This window comes from Cololabis saira, chromosome 4 (genome assembly GCF_033807715.1).
Source record: "Cololabis saira isolate AMF1-May2022 chromosome 4, fColSai1.1, whole genome shotgun sequence".
In the NCBI taxonomy this organism is placed as follows: domain Eukaryota; kingdom Metazoa; phylum Chordata; class Actinopteri; order Beloniformes; family Belonidae; genus Cololabis; species Cololabis saira.
Window position 1 is genome coordinate 10,594,017 of NC_084590.1, and position 17,157 is coordinate 10,611,173.

Below are 17,157 nucleotides of genomic sequence, written 5' to 3' on the forward strand. Positions count from 1 at the left end.
GAAATGAAAAACACTTCCAATTTTGTATTTAACAATTTATAAATAATAAATAATAATAATTTTTCCTATCATTATAAACATATTTAGTAAGTTTATGTATTTTTTATTTTTTGGTTTGTATATATATATATATATATATATATATATATATATATATATATATATATATATATATATATATATTTATTTATTAATTTTTTTTACATTATGGGGGCCGGGTAAGTGGGGGGGGTCAGAGGTTTCAGAAATTCATGTGTCAAATATAACACATCAGGCATTTTAGGGTTAAAAACTTTAGACTCAGGGCAATAAATGCCTGAAGTCAACATTACTAAAACTGGGGGGGGGTTACCAGATTTGTCAACATATCCTTCTTGATTGCAGAGTAAACTATTTTGACTTCACACTCTGTGTTTTGGGAAACACTGGATTCTAGGATAAAGTTGGTCTGAATAAAATAAAAACATCTTATCTTATATAATATAAACACAGAGATCTACATCAACTAAAGTACATGGTGGCTGTGGCCCACTTATAAGAAAGCGTCTATAAAATAAAAGTTGGATAAATCCAACACGTGCAAGGCTCAAAATGCAAAGCATCTCCAGAGGAAAACCAACGCAGTGGTGCATCGTCACCAGACTCGCTCATCAAAAATGAGCGGCCTCACGGTGGGAAACGTCATATTCAATAGAATAAATATGGCTGTGCAGTAGCTAAAATACTAAAAATAGATACTATATTTGCAACAGAAACAGTTAAACTAAGCACTAAATATTCATTAATATGACTTTAGCTACGTTGCATTTGCTAAAATTCGCCGTCAGAACTATGACCGTGCTTTCTAAATCATACCAGCGGCGTTTAACTTCTCGTTTAGAGGTCCCGTGTTGCCTTGAAAATGTAAGAAAAAATAAATAATCCAGCAGCTTCTTATTGCAAACGAGTATTTTCAATCCTGATGAAGTGATTCAAACGCAGGTCTGACATGAGATGCAGGTCAAATAATACCAGATGGCCCCCCGCAGCAGTCGAGGTCAGCTCCTGCTTTCTAAAGGACTTCCTGCACTCAGATTCCTCTGTTATTTACACCGTGATGGGTAAATGATAGAAATCCTACAATCAATAACGAAAATAAATCGTTTAATGGCACTTGCTGCAGCACATCCAGCTTCATCTAAGATCAGTTTTAGGTAGGACCATGTAGCATAGATTGAGTAGACAGTACTTCCACAGATTACTGCGTGTATCTGAGAAAAATCAGACGTTTTAAAAGTGCTGCCCCATAAAATAGTTCAACTTCTGTCCTAACTTTTTAACCTTTAAATGATGTTGATACTGCATATGACGGAAACTGGGGGGCCGAACTCCGAGAACCCCCCGGACTAATCAATCCTCATACTACGGAGACGCATCGTCTCGCTTCACGATACATTCACTTTAGTGCAAACATAAATACTTACAATACTCCCTGAAACCTCAGGTTTACATTCATCCAGTCAGACCAAGAACATGGACAGTGTTAAAGGAGACCTATCATGTTGAAAATTCAGTTAAAATAACAAACATTAAAAAAAATAGCCTCATTTGTGATGAAAAATCTCATGTTTGGTGAAGAGGAGGAACATCATAAAAGGACATTGCTCTCTGGTGAATACGACGCCTCTTGTCTGATAAATATATACGTCTTTTCTAACTTTACATATGGCCATATCAACAGACGTACTGTACATCAGGCAAATATGCTGCCCCTGCTGTATTTAGTGGAAATATCTGCCAGAAAACGCCCCGGGTGATGCAGATAAACGTAGATCATCATCAGAGTTGCCATGAGGCGGCGCACAGATGGCTGTTTTTGTCTGTCTGTGTTTTCTGTCAATAACAGAGTCTAGGAAAGCTGCCCTGCTTCCTAAAAACCCGTCTGCTCTGATTTTAACCGCCGTAATCCTGAGCCGGCGCGGCCCACCGTCCCGCATCGGCCGCACTGACGTCCATGTTCTCTTCAGAATTACAGCAACAGAGGAAAGACATAAACACCCAAAGGGTTTCATCCAATGTAAACCCATGAATGATGATCGGATGCGCTATTCTTCCTGCAGGGGCGACGCTGGAGTCCACATATCACACAGCTTAGAGCATCTTATACAAAACATTATAACACTTTACAAGTATTTAGTTACTTTAGTGGAGTAGTTCGAGCGTCCCCGTGGACACACTTACAGTAAAGATGATAACTGAAATGTGGGCATGTCGTCCCTGAAGGAGATGACCACATAAAGGAACTTGTAAACATCTGATGTTGGCTTGTTGAGAAAGTTAAAACAAACTAAATGAAACTACCGTTTTTTCTGGACTATAAGCCGCTACTTTTTTATAGGTTTTCAACCGTGCAGCTTATACAAAGGTGCAGCTATTCTGTGGATTTTTCTTCCAGCGCTCGGGGCGCTCTAACCGGAATTAGAATCAAAACTAAGACAAAATAAATGCAAAGAAGAATACACTACAGATAGAAGTAGGTAGAAGCAGATTTCAAACAGATAAATAGATAAATAAATACCGGTTATTTTCTCTTGATTCTGTCCCGTTTTAATCAGCAAAGTTGCTGCCGTGTTAAAAGACACTGTTAGGAAAGGATCTATTTAGGTACATACATGTACATCATTTACAGTTCAAAATCCTTCTGTACATGTAGTAAATATCTAATCTAACAACAGAAATATCTGCGGCTTGCATATCTTTTTTTTTTTTTAAATAGAGCGGATGCGGTTTATATGCAGGTGCGGCTTATAGTCCAGAAAATACGGTAAATACTCAGATCAGTCTAAAGCCTGGCTTTTGACTGACAGGTATTACTTTTACATACGCTCATCTAATCATAATCCTAACAGAAAACAGCTCCTTTAAAACAAGGTTTAAAGTTTTGTCAAATGCATTCAAGCAGTAGACGACAAACAACAAAAAAAAGGAAATCATATCTGCCTCGCTCTGAATTGACAATTTTCTGAACCACCAGTTTTTTTTACATCATCTTACAAACGTTTGGTTTCCGTTAACGTGACGTTGGAGATGAGAAGAGTGACAGACTTGTTTCACTGCAGCAGATCATATTGGTCATTTCCCCCCGTCTGCCGAGGAGAGTCCTGGCTTGCTCTGTGGGCTCAGCTGGTGATGGACGACCAGACGTGACACTGTTCTCGTGCACATCAGTCTCTGGTCTCGTGGTTATTTCCTCAGGCAACGTTTGACGGCTCCTGTAAGGTGAAAGTCTTGGGCAGAGCTGGTGTGCAGAGTGCCTCTGCTCCGGTCCCTGAAGGATGTGCGGTTCCAACATTTCAGTCCGTGCAGCCAGGCTAAAGATAGAGGATGAGCGAGGGAGCAGAGAACGGAAAGTCCGCCGTCTCTGCTGTTCCTCAACACCTCCCTCTTTTCTGTTTCTGGACACTTTGTCCAGAACGTCCACAAACTCTTCCCCCTTTAACCTTTATATTCTTATAAGGTTCTGTTCCTCTGATATGACCGTCATGGTCTTACTTTCTAATGCTAAACAATCAATGATATTTAATCATGTTAATTAACTCGTATCTCATGTAATAGAAGATTATTATGACAGCTAAAATAATGGAAATAACTACTTTTTTAAACTCGTTGTAGATGTCGTTCTTGCCTCTCTGTCTCTGCTCGTCTCTGTCTGGCTGTCCAGCCGCCGTCACTCCTCCGTGATGGTGGGCAGCTGGGGGGTACTGGGGGAACTGGGAACGCTCCGCAGGTCCGGCCGAACGCTGACGCTGGAGATGGACCAGACGTCGCTCAGCTCTGCAGGGGGACAGAGACGTCAAAAGGTCAGGAGTTCAAGCTCCAACACGTCCAAGAGGGACTGTCATTACCCGATGTGAGTCGCTACCCCGATTTGAGTCACACATGCGCAAATAGTTCCCTTTGATATTACTAATGATGAATGAGAAGAAACACCATTTTCATTAGTTTAATATTACCCCAAAAATGTAGACAATAAAAATAGTCTCTCACAATATCCCTAACTTATTGTGAGTAGTATATATATATATATATATATATATATATATATATATATATATATATATATATATAGTGTGTGTGTGTTTAGATATGATCATATATAGAGAGAGATGCATAGATATGTTCATATTTTTTCAGTTGGGAATGGTATAAACTAACACATTTTTAACATTACATTACAATCATTTTACATTCATAGAGCTGGATTTGGATTTCCTATAAAAGTTTTAGTGATGAAAAAAGGCTGTTGAAAAGATGTTGGACTGCGCATGTGTGACTCAAATCGGGTAGCGACTCACATCGGGTAATGACAGGGACTCGTGGGTATTACAGAGGCCATACTGAGGAGGAGGAGGAGGAGGAGGAGGAGGAAGGCAGGGGGGACGAGGGACATGAACGAGGGGGTGAAGTGAAGGTAGTTCAGTACAAACAGGCAGTCGACCACAAATAATGAGACGACAGTTTACGGCAATAAAAACAGGAGCAAGGCGGCCATAAAAATGCACAGATGAGGCATAAAGGGCAATAACACACCCGCATCCAAGGTCGACACCCTATTTTACAACATTAATCAACATTATCTGGATCTTCTCCGGGGTTATTAGCATCCCATTTCACTCGTACTCTTTGGTGCATGATTAACACATCCATGGCTTTAAATACTGCTTCTCTGCTGGAGGTCGTCTATGTTGTCCAGTGAGACAGTTTCACTGAGTTTGTGTAACTTTCTGTAACTTAGGGCTGGGCGATATATCGAGATTTTAATATATATCGATATATTTTCAAACGCGATATGGTACGAGACAATATCGTTTATATCGATTTAAAAAAAAAATAATTGATATAGTTTATTTTGGGACAAATTAACTTGAATGTTTTATTTGAGATTTGCACAAATGTTTTGTTATTTGCACAACTGTCAACCTCAGTGGAAAAGAGCCTGTTACTGTCTACATTGTATTAATTGCACAGTGTATTTTAATTTAATTGTTATGCAGGAAAGGGATATTTGTTTTATTTTATTCAAGAAGCAAATTATATATATGCAGTCAGTTTATTTTTACTTCATTTGTTTTATACATTTTGATATTGTGCAGACCTCTGTTAATAAAGGAACATGTGTGACATTTGGCACGAAGCTTTGTATTAAAACTGACTGTTTTTTTAAGGGTTTGCCTCAGAAAAAAATGAAGCTAACAGAGATGCTATGCTATAATGCTTTGGGGGAAACCCCAATTATGGCACAGAAAAAAATATCGATATATATCGAGTATCGCCATTCAGCTAGAAAATATCGAGATATGACTTTTGGTCCATATCGCCCAGCCCTACTGTAACTCAAGTGTTCAAATAAGTCTTACCAAAGTCAACCAGAACAGAGAGAGGCAGTTTTCTGTGATTGTAGTTGTAAAATTACGATTAGGGAGCAGATTTACTATCAGATAATCAGATTAGTTGCAACTCAACGCAGTTCAGTGGGAGTGGCCAGTTCTGCAGCTACAGCTCTGCAGGAACAAGTGCAGTAAAGTAAAAACCTTTGGTCACCGTCAGCTTCTCTTCTGTAACTGTCTCTTCATTTTGATGCATCACATGGTGACCAGCTCTGAGACACTTTCTATTATATATCCATATTTGAAATAGTGTCGTCTCAAAGTTAATTTGGGTGTTTGTTGCCAATATTTTTTGTTGCTATACTCATAAATTGGTTTGCTTTGAGGGAAACAAATTTTAGCTGATACTGTATGCAAACAAGCAGACTCTTTGATAATAAGGATGCAGGTGGTATACCAACAGTAAAAACTGTCTTTCGGGCAGTCAGGATGCCTACGCTGAATCTCAATCGTAGAGGTTTTTGTTTCTAATAAACAAATACTGACTGATTTCAAACTCTGCTCTTCTGCTAGAAGTCCTGTCATTCTATAGTTCAGATTCATGACATTTGATGCTCAGCAAACACAGAAACGTATGCAGTTCAAAGAAGATACATGGGTCATACAGGGTTCTGAATGGAGACATGGCATGCAGGGTGTCATGGGTTGAAGACCAGGGGGAGGGAGACAAGAGCTCCAGCGGGAGGATCAGAGTGGAGAGGGTTCCATCCCACACAGATGACCTCTGCAGAGTCTGACACACACACACACACACACACACACACACACACACACACACACACACACACACACACACACACACACACACACACACACACCACAGAGACACACACACAACACACAACACACACAGCAGGTGATTATTGCATGCAAAGATGTCAATCAATAAATAGGATAATTTATCTATCGGCCGTTGATACCCAGCTGGATATATATCAGAAACAGACGGTGTAATCATGACCTTTAAGGAGATGGGCTGGTCTCCTGGATCCTCCTACTGACTCTTACTAACTCCTACTAAATACTACTGACTCATACTATCTTTTACTGACTCTTACTGTCTCATACTGACTCCAACTGACTCTTACCGACTCATACTAACTCTTACCGGCTCATACTAACTCTTACAAACTCATACTAACTCCTACTAAATACTACTGACTCATACTAACTCTTACAAACTCATACTAACTCTTACTAAATACTACTAAATACTACTGACTCATACTAACTCTCACCAACTCCTACCGACTTTTACCGACTCATACTAACGCGTACAGACTCATACTAACTCTTACAGACTCATACTAACTCTTGCAGACTCATACTAACTCTTACAGACTCATACTAACTCTTGCAGACTCATACTAACTCTTGCAGACTCATACTAACTCTTGCAGACTCATACTAACTCTTACAGACTCATACTAACTCTTGCAGACTCATACTAACGCTTACAGACTCATACTAACTCTTACAGACTCATACTAACTCTTGCAGACTCATACTAACTCTTGCAGACTCATACTAACGCTTACAGACTCATACTAACTCTTGCAGACTCATACTAACTCTTGCAGACTCATACTAACGCTTACAGACTCATACTAACTCTTACAGACTCATACTAACTCTTACAGCCTCTTACTAACTCTTACAGACTCTTACTAACTCTTACCGGCTCATACTAACTCTTACCGACTCATACTAACTCTTGCAGACTCATACTAACGCTTACAGACTCATACTAACGCTTACAGACTCATACTAACTCTTACAGACTCATACTAACTCTTACCGGCTCATACTAACTCTTACCGACTCATACTAACTCTTACCGACTCATACTAACTCTTACCGGCTCATACTAACTCTTACCGACTCATACTAACTCTTACAGACTCATACTAACTCTTGCAGACTCATACTAACTCTTGCAGACTCATACTAACTCTTACAGACTCATACTAACTCTTACAGACTCATACTAACTCTTGCAGACTCATACTAACGCTTACAGACTCATACTAACTCTTACAGACTCATACTAACTCTTGCAGACTCATACTAACTCTTGCAGACTCATACTAACGCTTACAGACTCATACTAACTCTGTGATGTTCACCAGGGATGTAACTTAGTCTTATTCCTCTTAATTAAGGGTTAACTATGTTTTTCCAACAACCTGCTATAAAACGTACAGTTTTTGATTCTAGACATCCTTTTGCAATTATCACAAAATAAGAAAAGATACATTAAAAAATAAAACTTTATCTTATGTTGTTGTTTTTCTCTTCTCTATGGCTGTTCCGGAGATGCTCAGTTTAGACCTAACTTAATATTGAACATGTCACGGTCTCAGAAGAAACTGGACAAATGAAGTGAAGTGTGAGACAGCGTGTCACCAGAGAACCGTCCTACCTGTCCTGAACTTGCTGTACGGGCCGTTCTCGCGCGTCTGGCGGCTGCCGGACCAGAAGGGCAGGCCTCTCTCTCTCCACCTGCAGCACACGGAGCAGAGGATCAGAGCAGAGCAGAGCAGCGGAGCACAACCTGCCGCATCCGCGTGTTGATCAAAGCCTCAAGGCTGCCACGTGTGGCCCTGCATCGACTTTGATGTGAACACTGGGCAGGACACGTGCACGTCTGTTCACGCCTAGTGCTTTCAGTGTGATGTTTCCACAAAGCAAGTAGTTGTTTGCTGCTGTATTACAGTTTAAAAATACTATATAATACAACCGTAGTGCATTTCATGATTAGAGGCTTATAAATATTCTGATATAAATGTATCAGGTGAATAAAACACCAGTTCTTATGCATCAGCTAGTATTACCTTATTGAGTCGTCCTTCAGTCCTGCATCGTCATATTTGCCTCCCTCCCATATTTTCTAACCTCACGTCAATCAAAAACATATTTGACTGCCCTTCCCTCACATTACAGCCACGGTGACATCTCAGATATCTTATCAGTAATAAAACATCATAGCTTTTCAGCAGATCCAACACCAGAAGTTTCAGTTTACTGCAGAGGATTAACGTGTGCTGATGTGCTTCTTACCAATGGAATACGAAAATGGCAAAAATGAGGACGGCAGACACCACATCAGTAAGAGTCCACATTAGACTGTAGTTCTCAGAGGTCTGGAGGGAGACAAAGACATCATGAATATTGTTAAAAGGACTTGAATTTAAATCAAAGCCTTAATCAAATTAGATGCAAAGATGATAAAAGCCTTTTACATAAAACAAACTTCAAAAGTCCTTTGTAAGCGGAATGTGCTCACCATGAGGAAGAGGGGCCTGCTCATCCCAGACAGGATGTGAATGGAGTTGGTGGTGACAGACTGTGCTCCAGCACACCAGGCCAGCGTGTACAGCCATGGCTGACTGATCACATACAGGTTGGTACTGATGTTCACCGACAGGTACTTCCTGCGCAGAGACAGAGAGGGGGTTGAAAGGAAAAGAAGAAAAGTACTGTGAGAGATGACAGAAGTTCTTCAATTAAAGACCTAGCGGGATCAGATCAAAGCGTCTCCTTTGTTACTTGGTCCTGAGGGTGAAATGAAGTGAGAGGAACATGAACACCTCGTAACTCCAGGCTGCACATAGAAAATAACCACATGTACCAGAAGCTGACAGCAGAAAAGTAAACGAGTAAGCTAGGAAGCTTTACCAAACAGTAGGGCTGGGTGGTATGGACTAAAACATTTATCACGATCATTTCTGGCATTTATCCCGATAACGATATAAATTACGATAAAAATATACCAATTCAACTCCACCTTTGTAACGATAAAACTGTAATGACTCAGATCCACCATGTTTGTTACACAGAAACATCAACGGGAATTCCTTCCTTCCTTCCTTCCTTCCTTCCTTCCTTCCTTCCTTCCTTCCTTCCTTCCTTCCTTCCTTCCTTCCTTCCTTCCTTCCTTCCTTCCTTCCTTCCTTCCTTCCTTCCTTCCTTCCTTCCTTCCTTCCTTCCTTCCTTCCTTCCTTCCTTCCTTCCTTCCTTCCTTCCTTCCTTCCTTCCTTCCTTCCTTCCTTCCTTCCTTCCTTCCTTCCTTCCTTCCTTCCTTCCTTCCTTCCTTCCTTCCTTCCTTCCTTCCTTCCTTCCTTCCTTCCTTCCTTCCTTCCTTCCTTCCTTCCTTCCTTCCTTCCTTCCTTCCTTCCTTCCTTCCTTCCTTCCTTCCTTCCTTCCTTCCTTCCTTCCTTCCTTCCTTCCTTCCTTCCTTCCTTCCTTCCTTCCTTCCTTCCTTCCTTCCTTCCTTCCTTCCTTCCTTCCTTCCTTCCTTCCTTCCTTCCTTCCTTCCTTCCTTCCTTCCTTCCTTCCTTCCTTCCTTCCTTCCTTCCTTCCTTCCTTCCTTCCTTCCTTCCTTCCTTCCTTCCTTCCTTCCTTCCTTCCTTCCTTCCTTCCTTCCTTCCTTCCTTCCTTCCTTCCTTCCTTCCTTCCTTCCTTCCTTCCTTCCTTCCTTCCTTCCTTCCTTCCTTCCTTCCTTCCTTCCTTCCTTCCTTCCTTCCTTCCTTCCTTCCTTCCTTCCTTCCTTCCTTCCTTCCTTCCTTCCTTCCTTCCTTCCTTCCTTCCTTCCTTCCTTCCTTCCTTCCTTCCTTCCGTGGATTTACGGTTTATCGTGAACGGTCAAATATCACCCATTTCTACCAAACAGACATCACAACAACAAAACGAATAACAAACACAACCTACATTAGAAGATCTTGAAAATGTGACATTTAGAGACGTTTATAAGGTACAAAGTATATGCAACCTGAAGAACCCAACCAAACTGGAGCTTTGTTATGATTTCTACTCTGGGCTTTAAGTAGTTTCTCTCATTAAAAAGTTAGGAGACACTTTTAACTGCCTGTAATATTTGTTAATTGATACAAACAACCTTATTGATGTCAACACGTCACTTAAGATGATCTTTTTTAGGAAAAAAAGACAACTATTAATCAGCGATGCATCGATAAAACTTATTAACTACAAATCAGGACAAACTGGTCAATATGACACTGGTCGGAGTCTGAACCGCTGCTGAGCGGGTAAACTGGACCAGCAGCGTCCAACATGAAAGAAAATATCTGACTTGTCGCTGCGACCTTTAAAAAAGTTAAAATAATACATGGATTGTATTTTAAAAAACTGTTATGAAAGTTTACTGTCAATTAAAAAGAAAGAAGAGCGTATTATTTCCTGCAGAAAATCCTTCAATAGAGGCACAAAACATAATTAACATAATGTTGTGGAAAAACCCATCAAATGCTCTTTAATATGTTATTTCCAAGTAGGCGAATAACTGGACTGAATCTGAGCATCTAAGTTCCCAAGACTTGAGAAACGATCCAGATTTCAGTGGATTTAATTAAACAGTTGCATGCAAAAGGGTCAAAACATACATAAGGCGTCTCGATGCAGAATGACATTGAAACAGAGCAAGCATACTGATTTTAAGGCACAAAGGATGATTCATTCTTACGATTCGAGTAGACAAAAACATCTTTAAGGTCAGTGTTAATCTTTTTGGAGCAGAATACCAGTCTGTACACAAGGCTGTTATGTTGCTGCTCTCAGCCGCTTGGGTTTAATCAAGTAGCAGAGACTGAATTTTTCATCACACAATCTGCTGGTTTTAGTCAATAAGCATATTAAGTGTCACCACGCAGCATAACAATATGCAGACAGGCTTGTTTTGATGAAAGAGTTATCAAAGCTTAAAATGTTCATGTTTGTAGATTTTACAACAAAGATGAACAGTAACAAGAGAAAACTTTCAGCTGACTGAGTTGCATTTAAAAACTGTCACTTTACCATCTTTCACAAGGTTTTCAGAGTTTTCTTTTCCATATTCTTTTCTCCCACACACACGTAGTCCTTCTCCCCCTCACTGCTTTTCATCTTCTCTTTCCCTCCTACTGATCATGTTCTCCCAAAAATATGTTCTTGCCTCCATTTCCCTTTTTAGAAAGCTCCACCCACTCAAGCGCTACCTGTCCTCCTCTCCCTCCACCTGTTCACTTCACAGAGGTGATTCTACACCCAACAAGATGGGCTCACTGAAGAAACGGTGCCCATCTGTACGAGTTACAGAACTACTTTCACTGACTCAAACACAAAAGAGAACATTTGAAAAGTAAAGTAAAATGTCACATTTATCACATACGTACAGTAGGTGCAGCTGGATGAGATTGCATAACTGCGTGCTTTGATTTACACTACGTGGAGGTCATTGTCATTTATTAATGCATTTTCAGCCTTTGTTCACGCTAGGAATCCAAACAAGAATGAATCTGCGTTTCTTTTACAGGGTTTATGGTTGTGGAGGTTAACCTTTTTGCTTTTTGCCCAGCCCCGTTTTGTACTAGGGCTGGGCGATATATCGAGATTTTAATATATATCGATATATTTTCAAACGCGATATGGTACGAAACAATATTGTTTATATCGGTTTAATTTTTTTTTTTTTTTTTTATGATTTTGAAATCGCTTATTTTGTGACAAATTGACTTGAATGTTTTATTTGAGATTTGCACAAATGTTTTGTTATTTGCACAACTGTCAACCTCAGTGGAAAAGTCTGCCTGTTACTGTCTACATTGTATTAATTGCACAGTGTATTTTAATTTAATTGTTATGCAGGAAAGGGATATTTGTTTTATTTTATTCAAGAAGCATTTTTATTCTATATATGCAGGCAGTTTATTTTTATTTCATTTGTTTTATACATTTTGATATTGTGCAGACCTCTGTTAATAAAGGAACCTGTGTGACATTTGGCACGAGGCTTTGTATTAAAACTTTTTTAAGGGTTTGCCTCAGAAAAAAATGAAGCTAACAGAGATGCTATGCTATAATGCTTTGGGGGAAACCCCAATTATGGCACAGAAAAAATATCGATATATATCGAGTATCGCCATTCAGCTTGAAAATATCGAGATATGACTTTTGGTCCATATCGCCCAACCCTATTTTGTACGGTTATAAAAAAATCTGTGATGTCATTTCTTCTTTTTTTTTTTTTTTTTTTTAAGATTTTTTTGGGCTCTAGTGGCCCTTTATTGGAGATGCAGACTGGAAAGGGGTAGAGAGAGAGAACGGGGAAGACACGCAGCAAAGGTGCGCGGGCTGGATTCGAATCCACGACCGCTGCAGGAGGAGGACTGTAGCCTCAGTATATGAGCCGCTGCTTAACCCACTGCGCCACCGAGCGGCCCGTGTGATGTCATTTCTGTTTTAAATTCCCACTGTGCAGCAGGTTCTGGGTGGCGATTGGTGTTTATTTTTGCAAGTACACACATCTTTTCTGCAGAGTGTCTGTGAATCATCAGTACAAATAGAGCAACCACAAATATTTGCTCCAAATGTCCTTGAAATGATTGTGTATTGAATGAATTCAGCTGTGCCAGGGGAGAATGAGTGCGTACCGGATCTGCTGCTGAGACATGGTGCTGTAGTGCAGGTTCAGTCTGGTGATGTGGCTGTCTGTCAGCTCCTGAATGGAGGCCTTTTCCCCTGAGGTCTGCTGCAGCTCTGGGTCTGCAGCCTGGACCAGCTCTCTGTCTTCTGATGGCAGCCACAGCACCTTCACACACATCCAAGTAAACACACAGCCACAAAAGTAGGAAGAGATGAAACTCACTGGAAATAAATGTGGAAAAAATACCTCTAGACTGAAAACTGATCATTGCAGTTGATATTATCTGCATGCGTCCACCTTGAGCAGTACCTGGGATGAGTTGATGTGGGCCTGCACGACCTGCAGGGTGGTGTTGATGTACGACTGACTGTACGGATGATCATACGGTGGTTTGCGCAGATCAAACAGCACGAGTTTGCCACTTTTTGCTGCCACGTTCAGGAACTGTGCCAATGAGGGAACGGACTGGTTCTGGGCCTGGGAGTGATCCGTCTCAGACAGGGATGACGCAGTCCCAAACGGATCCCTCTGTAACAGGAAAGTGGGTTTGTTGTAATCACAGAAACAAAGAAAAAATTGCGGGTCATTCAAGAAATTCACAGTAAATTGATTATTAAGACAGTTCACTTCATGTAGCTCACCAGCTTCAGCTATAAAGAGGATGTCCACATTTTAGGAAACCCATTTATATTCAAGGTTTAGTTCAAATTTAAAAAAACAAAATGATCAACTGTCTGGTCTAATGAAAGTTAGTTTTTCTCCTTGAGAAGAAATAATCGATTATTTTTTCCTTCCTAGGAGTCCCCTCTATGACCCCACTTATAAGTAACATAGTCGGGAGAGAAAGTAATTAAAGAAAATGTTTTCATTTGCCTTTCAGAAAATGTCTGAGGGTTTTTTGGTTTAGAACCATCTGCAGAAGCCTTATATCTTTCTTAAATCTCTGAATAAACTAAATAAATAGATTTATAAATACAGAAACAAACACACATACACACACACACACACACACACACTGATGAAACATTTCGTGGTTCAGAGCTTTGTCTGAAATAAAACATAATAAACCTTCACATTTTATCAAGCTCAAAGGAAGGCAGGTCAGACGTGTTGCTGTGAAATTGATTTTGTGAAATGATTATTTTTTGTCCAGTGAAAGGACTTTGTGTTGTGCTGCAGGTGCATGAGTCCGTTGGTCGCACCGATAAGAACCAGTCGCCAGCGTTCAACTGCTGTAACTCGGCCCAGGTAAACATGGACGCATCAAGGTGGGTTCGATTTGGGAAAACCTCTGCGACGTTGGTGGTCCTCCTCAGCGTGGAGTCGTGCATCAGGAAGGGAACGCCATCATAACTACACGCAGAAACAGAAACATATAGGTGAGTTATAAAACAAAGGGGGGAAAAGACCAAGGCAAGACAAAAAAACAAAAACAGAAACTCTGAAGAATTCAAAACCATTCACACAGACTGGTTCTTACGTGAAAGCCCGAGACTCACAAAGGTCACTAAGAGCATTAGATGAAGTTAACCTGCTCATGGCGAGTCGTGCCATGCTGCTAATCCACCTGCTTCCAGGCTGTAAGGTCGTGCGCTAAACCCAAAGCTGTCGGTTGATGTGACACCTAATTGCTAACTGGATTAGCATGGCAGTAATCACCTTAACGTAGCATGACAGCATTTAATCAGCATAAAAAAAAAACAAAAAAACACACACACACACACACACACACACACACACACTTGGATGCAGTTCACTGAAGAAAACTGTCCTGATGATAACTTCAGCTGCAAATAAAAACAAGTCATGACTTTAAGTTATTAGGCGTTTAACAGCCTGACAAATTTCACTCAAGGTGAACATGTCACAGGAATGTCTTTAAATGACTCAGGTAGCCGGTTTTATCTAACTCAAAAGGTGTGTCATTATGAACTTCCTCTCAGGATGGGTCATGCTGAAGCAGAGTTATTATCGTTCACGAAAACGAACGAAATAACGAAAACTAAAATTGAAAAAACTATTTTGTTAACTGAACTAAATAAAAACGAAAATTAAAAGACAAAAACGATAACTAACTGAAACTATATTGCGTGTTTAGAAAACTAACTAAAACAAACTGAAATTATAGATATAATTTACTCTGATTTCGTCCCTGTCAGTATAAGCCTCTTGGTATGATCAATTTATTCAGCTCTGGCCGTTAATCTCCAACTGGCAGCTACGGCACCTTAACGCCTCACGGTCCGTGACGTCAAAACTAAAACTAAACTAAAACTAATAAAAACTAAACTAAAACTAAGCATTTTTGAAAATATAAAAACTAATAAAAACTAGCAAACCCACACTAAAAACGAATGAAAACTAACTGAATTGAAGTAGAAAAAGTCAAAATGAAATAAAACTAAACTAAAATGAAAAATTCAAAACTATTATAACCCTGTGCTGAAGACATAATCCCGCCAGCAAAGACAAGGAAGCTTCCAGGATTTAAAATATTTCCATATTGCATCTTATAAAGAACATTTAACAGTATTTTCCACAGTAACACAGTAACATGCATGAACTGACCACCCATACCTTCATTACGATACAGGTATTATAGTTATTACCTGATGGTCACATCAGTCTCCAGTCCTTCTCCTCCAGCTTCCACTGCCTTTTCAAACGACATGACAGTATTCTCCGGAGCAAGCTACAAAAGCACAAAACACACAATAACTCTCAATACACATGTAGTTATAACACCCACATCTTCAACGGACAACTGGAATATGCATGGCTTCATTTGAATCATTTGTGTTGGAGCAGTGAAATACATAAAACATGGAGGAGAGTCGCCGCCAAGGATCAGACTTGAGGGACATTCGTCCATGCTCTCGCTGATTATGGCCTCTTCTTAGACAACAATATTTCTCCTTCTGTCTCCTCACTCCATTAGCTCAAGGGAGGTAGCCATCTGCTCTTATTATTCCTGTCAAGTTCTTTTGTTCTTCCCCCACTGAGGCCAAGTTGTCACTCAAAAGCAACTGATGGGATCCTCTTTGTAGTGTAATGTAATGTACTTTATTGATATAGCACTTTAAAACAGCCTTTCGGTGTGCCAAAGTGCTTTACAACAAGTAATAAATATAAAGGAGGATAAATAAGAACATTCAAAAACAATAAAACAATAAAATACAACAACATCTAATTGGATAAAAGTTTCATCACACTACTGGGTGTTAAAAACCATCTTAAAAAGGAGCATGAGGCAGGATTGAGGCCGGATTTATGAAAGAAATTCGTATACGTTTTAAGTTTTCTAGTAATAATGTCAGATGAAGCGTTCCAAACCAAAAAGAATGTTTCCTCTAGTGTATCTCTCCGTTGCCTTGAACAGGCTGTGTGCTGCAAAATGTGCTGCAATTGTGACCGGAATTTCCCGCGCTGTCCTGCAGATGTGACGTCACATGACGCTGCATGCACGTTCTCCCCGTTCTCCCGTGCCGGCTTCACTGTTGGCTGCAGTACCCCCAACGGCCGTCGTGGTGAAGGGTGGTGCTAGAGAGTCTCATTTCTTAAAAGGAGCCTCAAGCTCCTTTAAATAGGTGGGTTTTTAGCCTAGATTTAAATTCGGGGGTCAGAAATAAGCTGCATTTGTAGTGTGCCCTGTGATGGTGTTTAGTTAGGGAAACAGTGTAAACTCACAACTGTAATGTCCTACATTTCCAGTGGTCTTAAGTATGCATTTGTAAGTTCATCAGCATTCAGATGGTTCTGCTGTTGCACTTCAGCTCTCTTACCATGGGAGCTCCTCTGTGTCCGATGAGCGTGGGTGCAGGTCCCAGAGTCCCGGCCTCTTTAATGCAGGGCGAGTACATTCCCAGAGGAACCAGGTAGAGAGAGAACAGCACGGACAGGTAGAGACCCAGGACAGCGACCTGGCGCACTAATTAACACCAAAAACAACAAAAAACTACTTTACTGCACATTTAATACATTAACGATTCCAAATGTTGGTACATTTATTAATAAAATCTTCATATGAGGTTGAGCCAAACAACAATAATAAACAGGCAGCAATATCAAACAAATCTTGCTTAAAGCTGACTTGCACCACATTTTGGTTCCTAATTCAAAGTTGTAGTTTGAGGCCAAATATGTCCACTTAGGCCTCAACTACCTAAATGATGTTGTTACAGATGTGTTGAGGTTTGTTCAGGAGCCATATTGAAAACCTTCACCACACTAATGCTTTGTTAAACAAGTGCATTGATGAGCAACATGTGACTAAGACCCAAGTAAACAGTAAGGGTGTAGCTAGATTTTCAA

The 17,157-nt window shown here is 40.2% G+C and overlaps 1 protein-coding gene across 2 annotated transcripts in view; it reads right to left on the reverse strand.

The window, feature by feature from the left end:
• Window positions 1-170: 170 nt before the first annotated feature.
• Window positions 171-17,157, reverse strand: part of gdpd4a (glycerophosphodiester phosphodiesterase domain containing 4a) — a 43,279-nt gene continuing 26,292 nt past the window's right edge. The window contains exons 9-18 of one of the 2 annotated variants that reach the window (XM_061718820.1): window positions 16,629-16,774; window positions 15,456-15,538; window positions 14,049-14,199; window positions 13,156-13,374; window positions 12,854-13,011; window positions 8,713-8,860; window positions 8,487-8,569; window positions 7,849-7,928; window positions 6,032-6,159; window positions 3,682-3,813 (exon numbers count right to left, since the gene is read on the reverse strand). In XM_061718820.1, coding sequence (XP_061574804.1) covers window positions 6,065-6,159; window positions 7,849-7,928; window positions 8,487-8,569; window positions 8,713-8,860; window positions 12,854-13,011; window positions 13,156-13,374; window positions 14,049-14,199; window positions 15,456-15,538; window positions 16,629-16,774 — 1,163 coding nt within the window. In that variant the 3' untranslated portion in view covers window positions 3,682-3,813; window positions 6,032-6,064. Of the gene's footprint in view, window positions 3,814-6,031; window positions 6,160-7,848; window positions 7,929-8,486; window positions 8,570-8,712; window positions 8,861-12,853; window positions 13,012-13,155; window positions 13,375-14,048; window positions 14,200-15,455; window positions 15,539-16,628; window positions 16,775-17,157 lie in introns of both variants that reach the window. The other variant, XM_061718819.1, reaches the window with a different exon arrangement.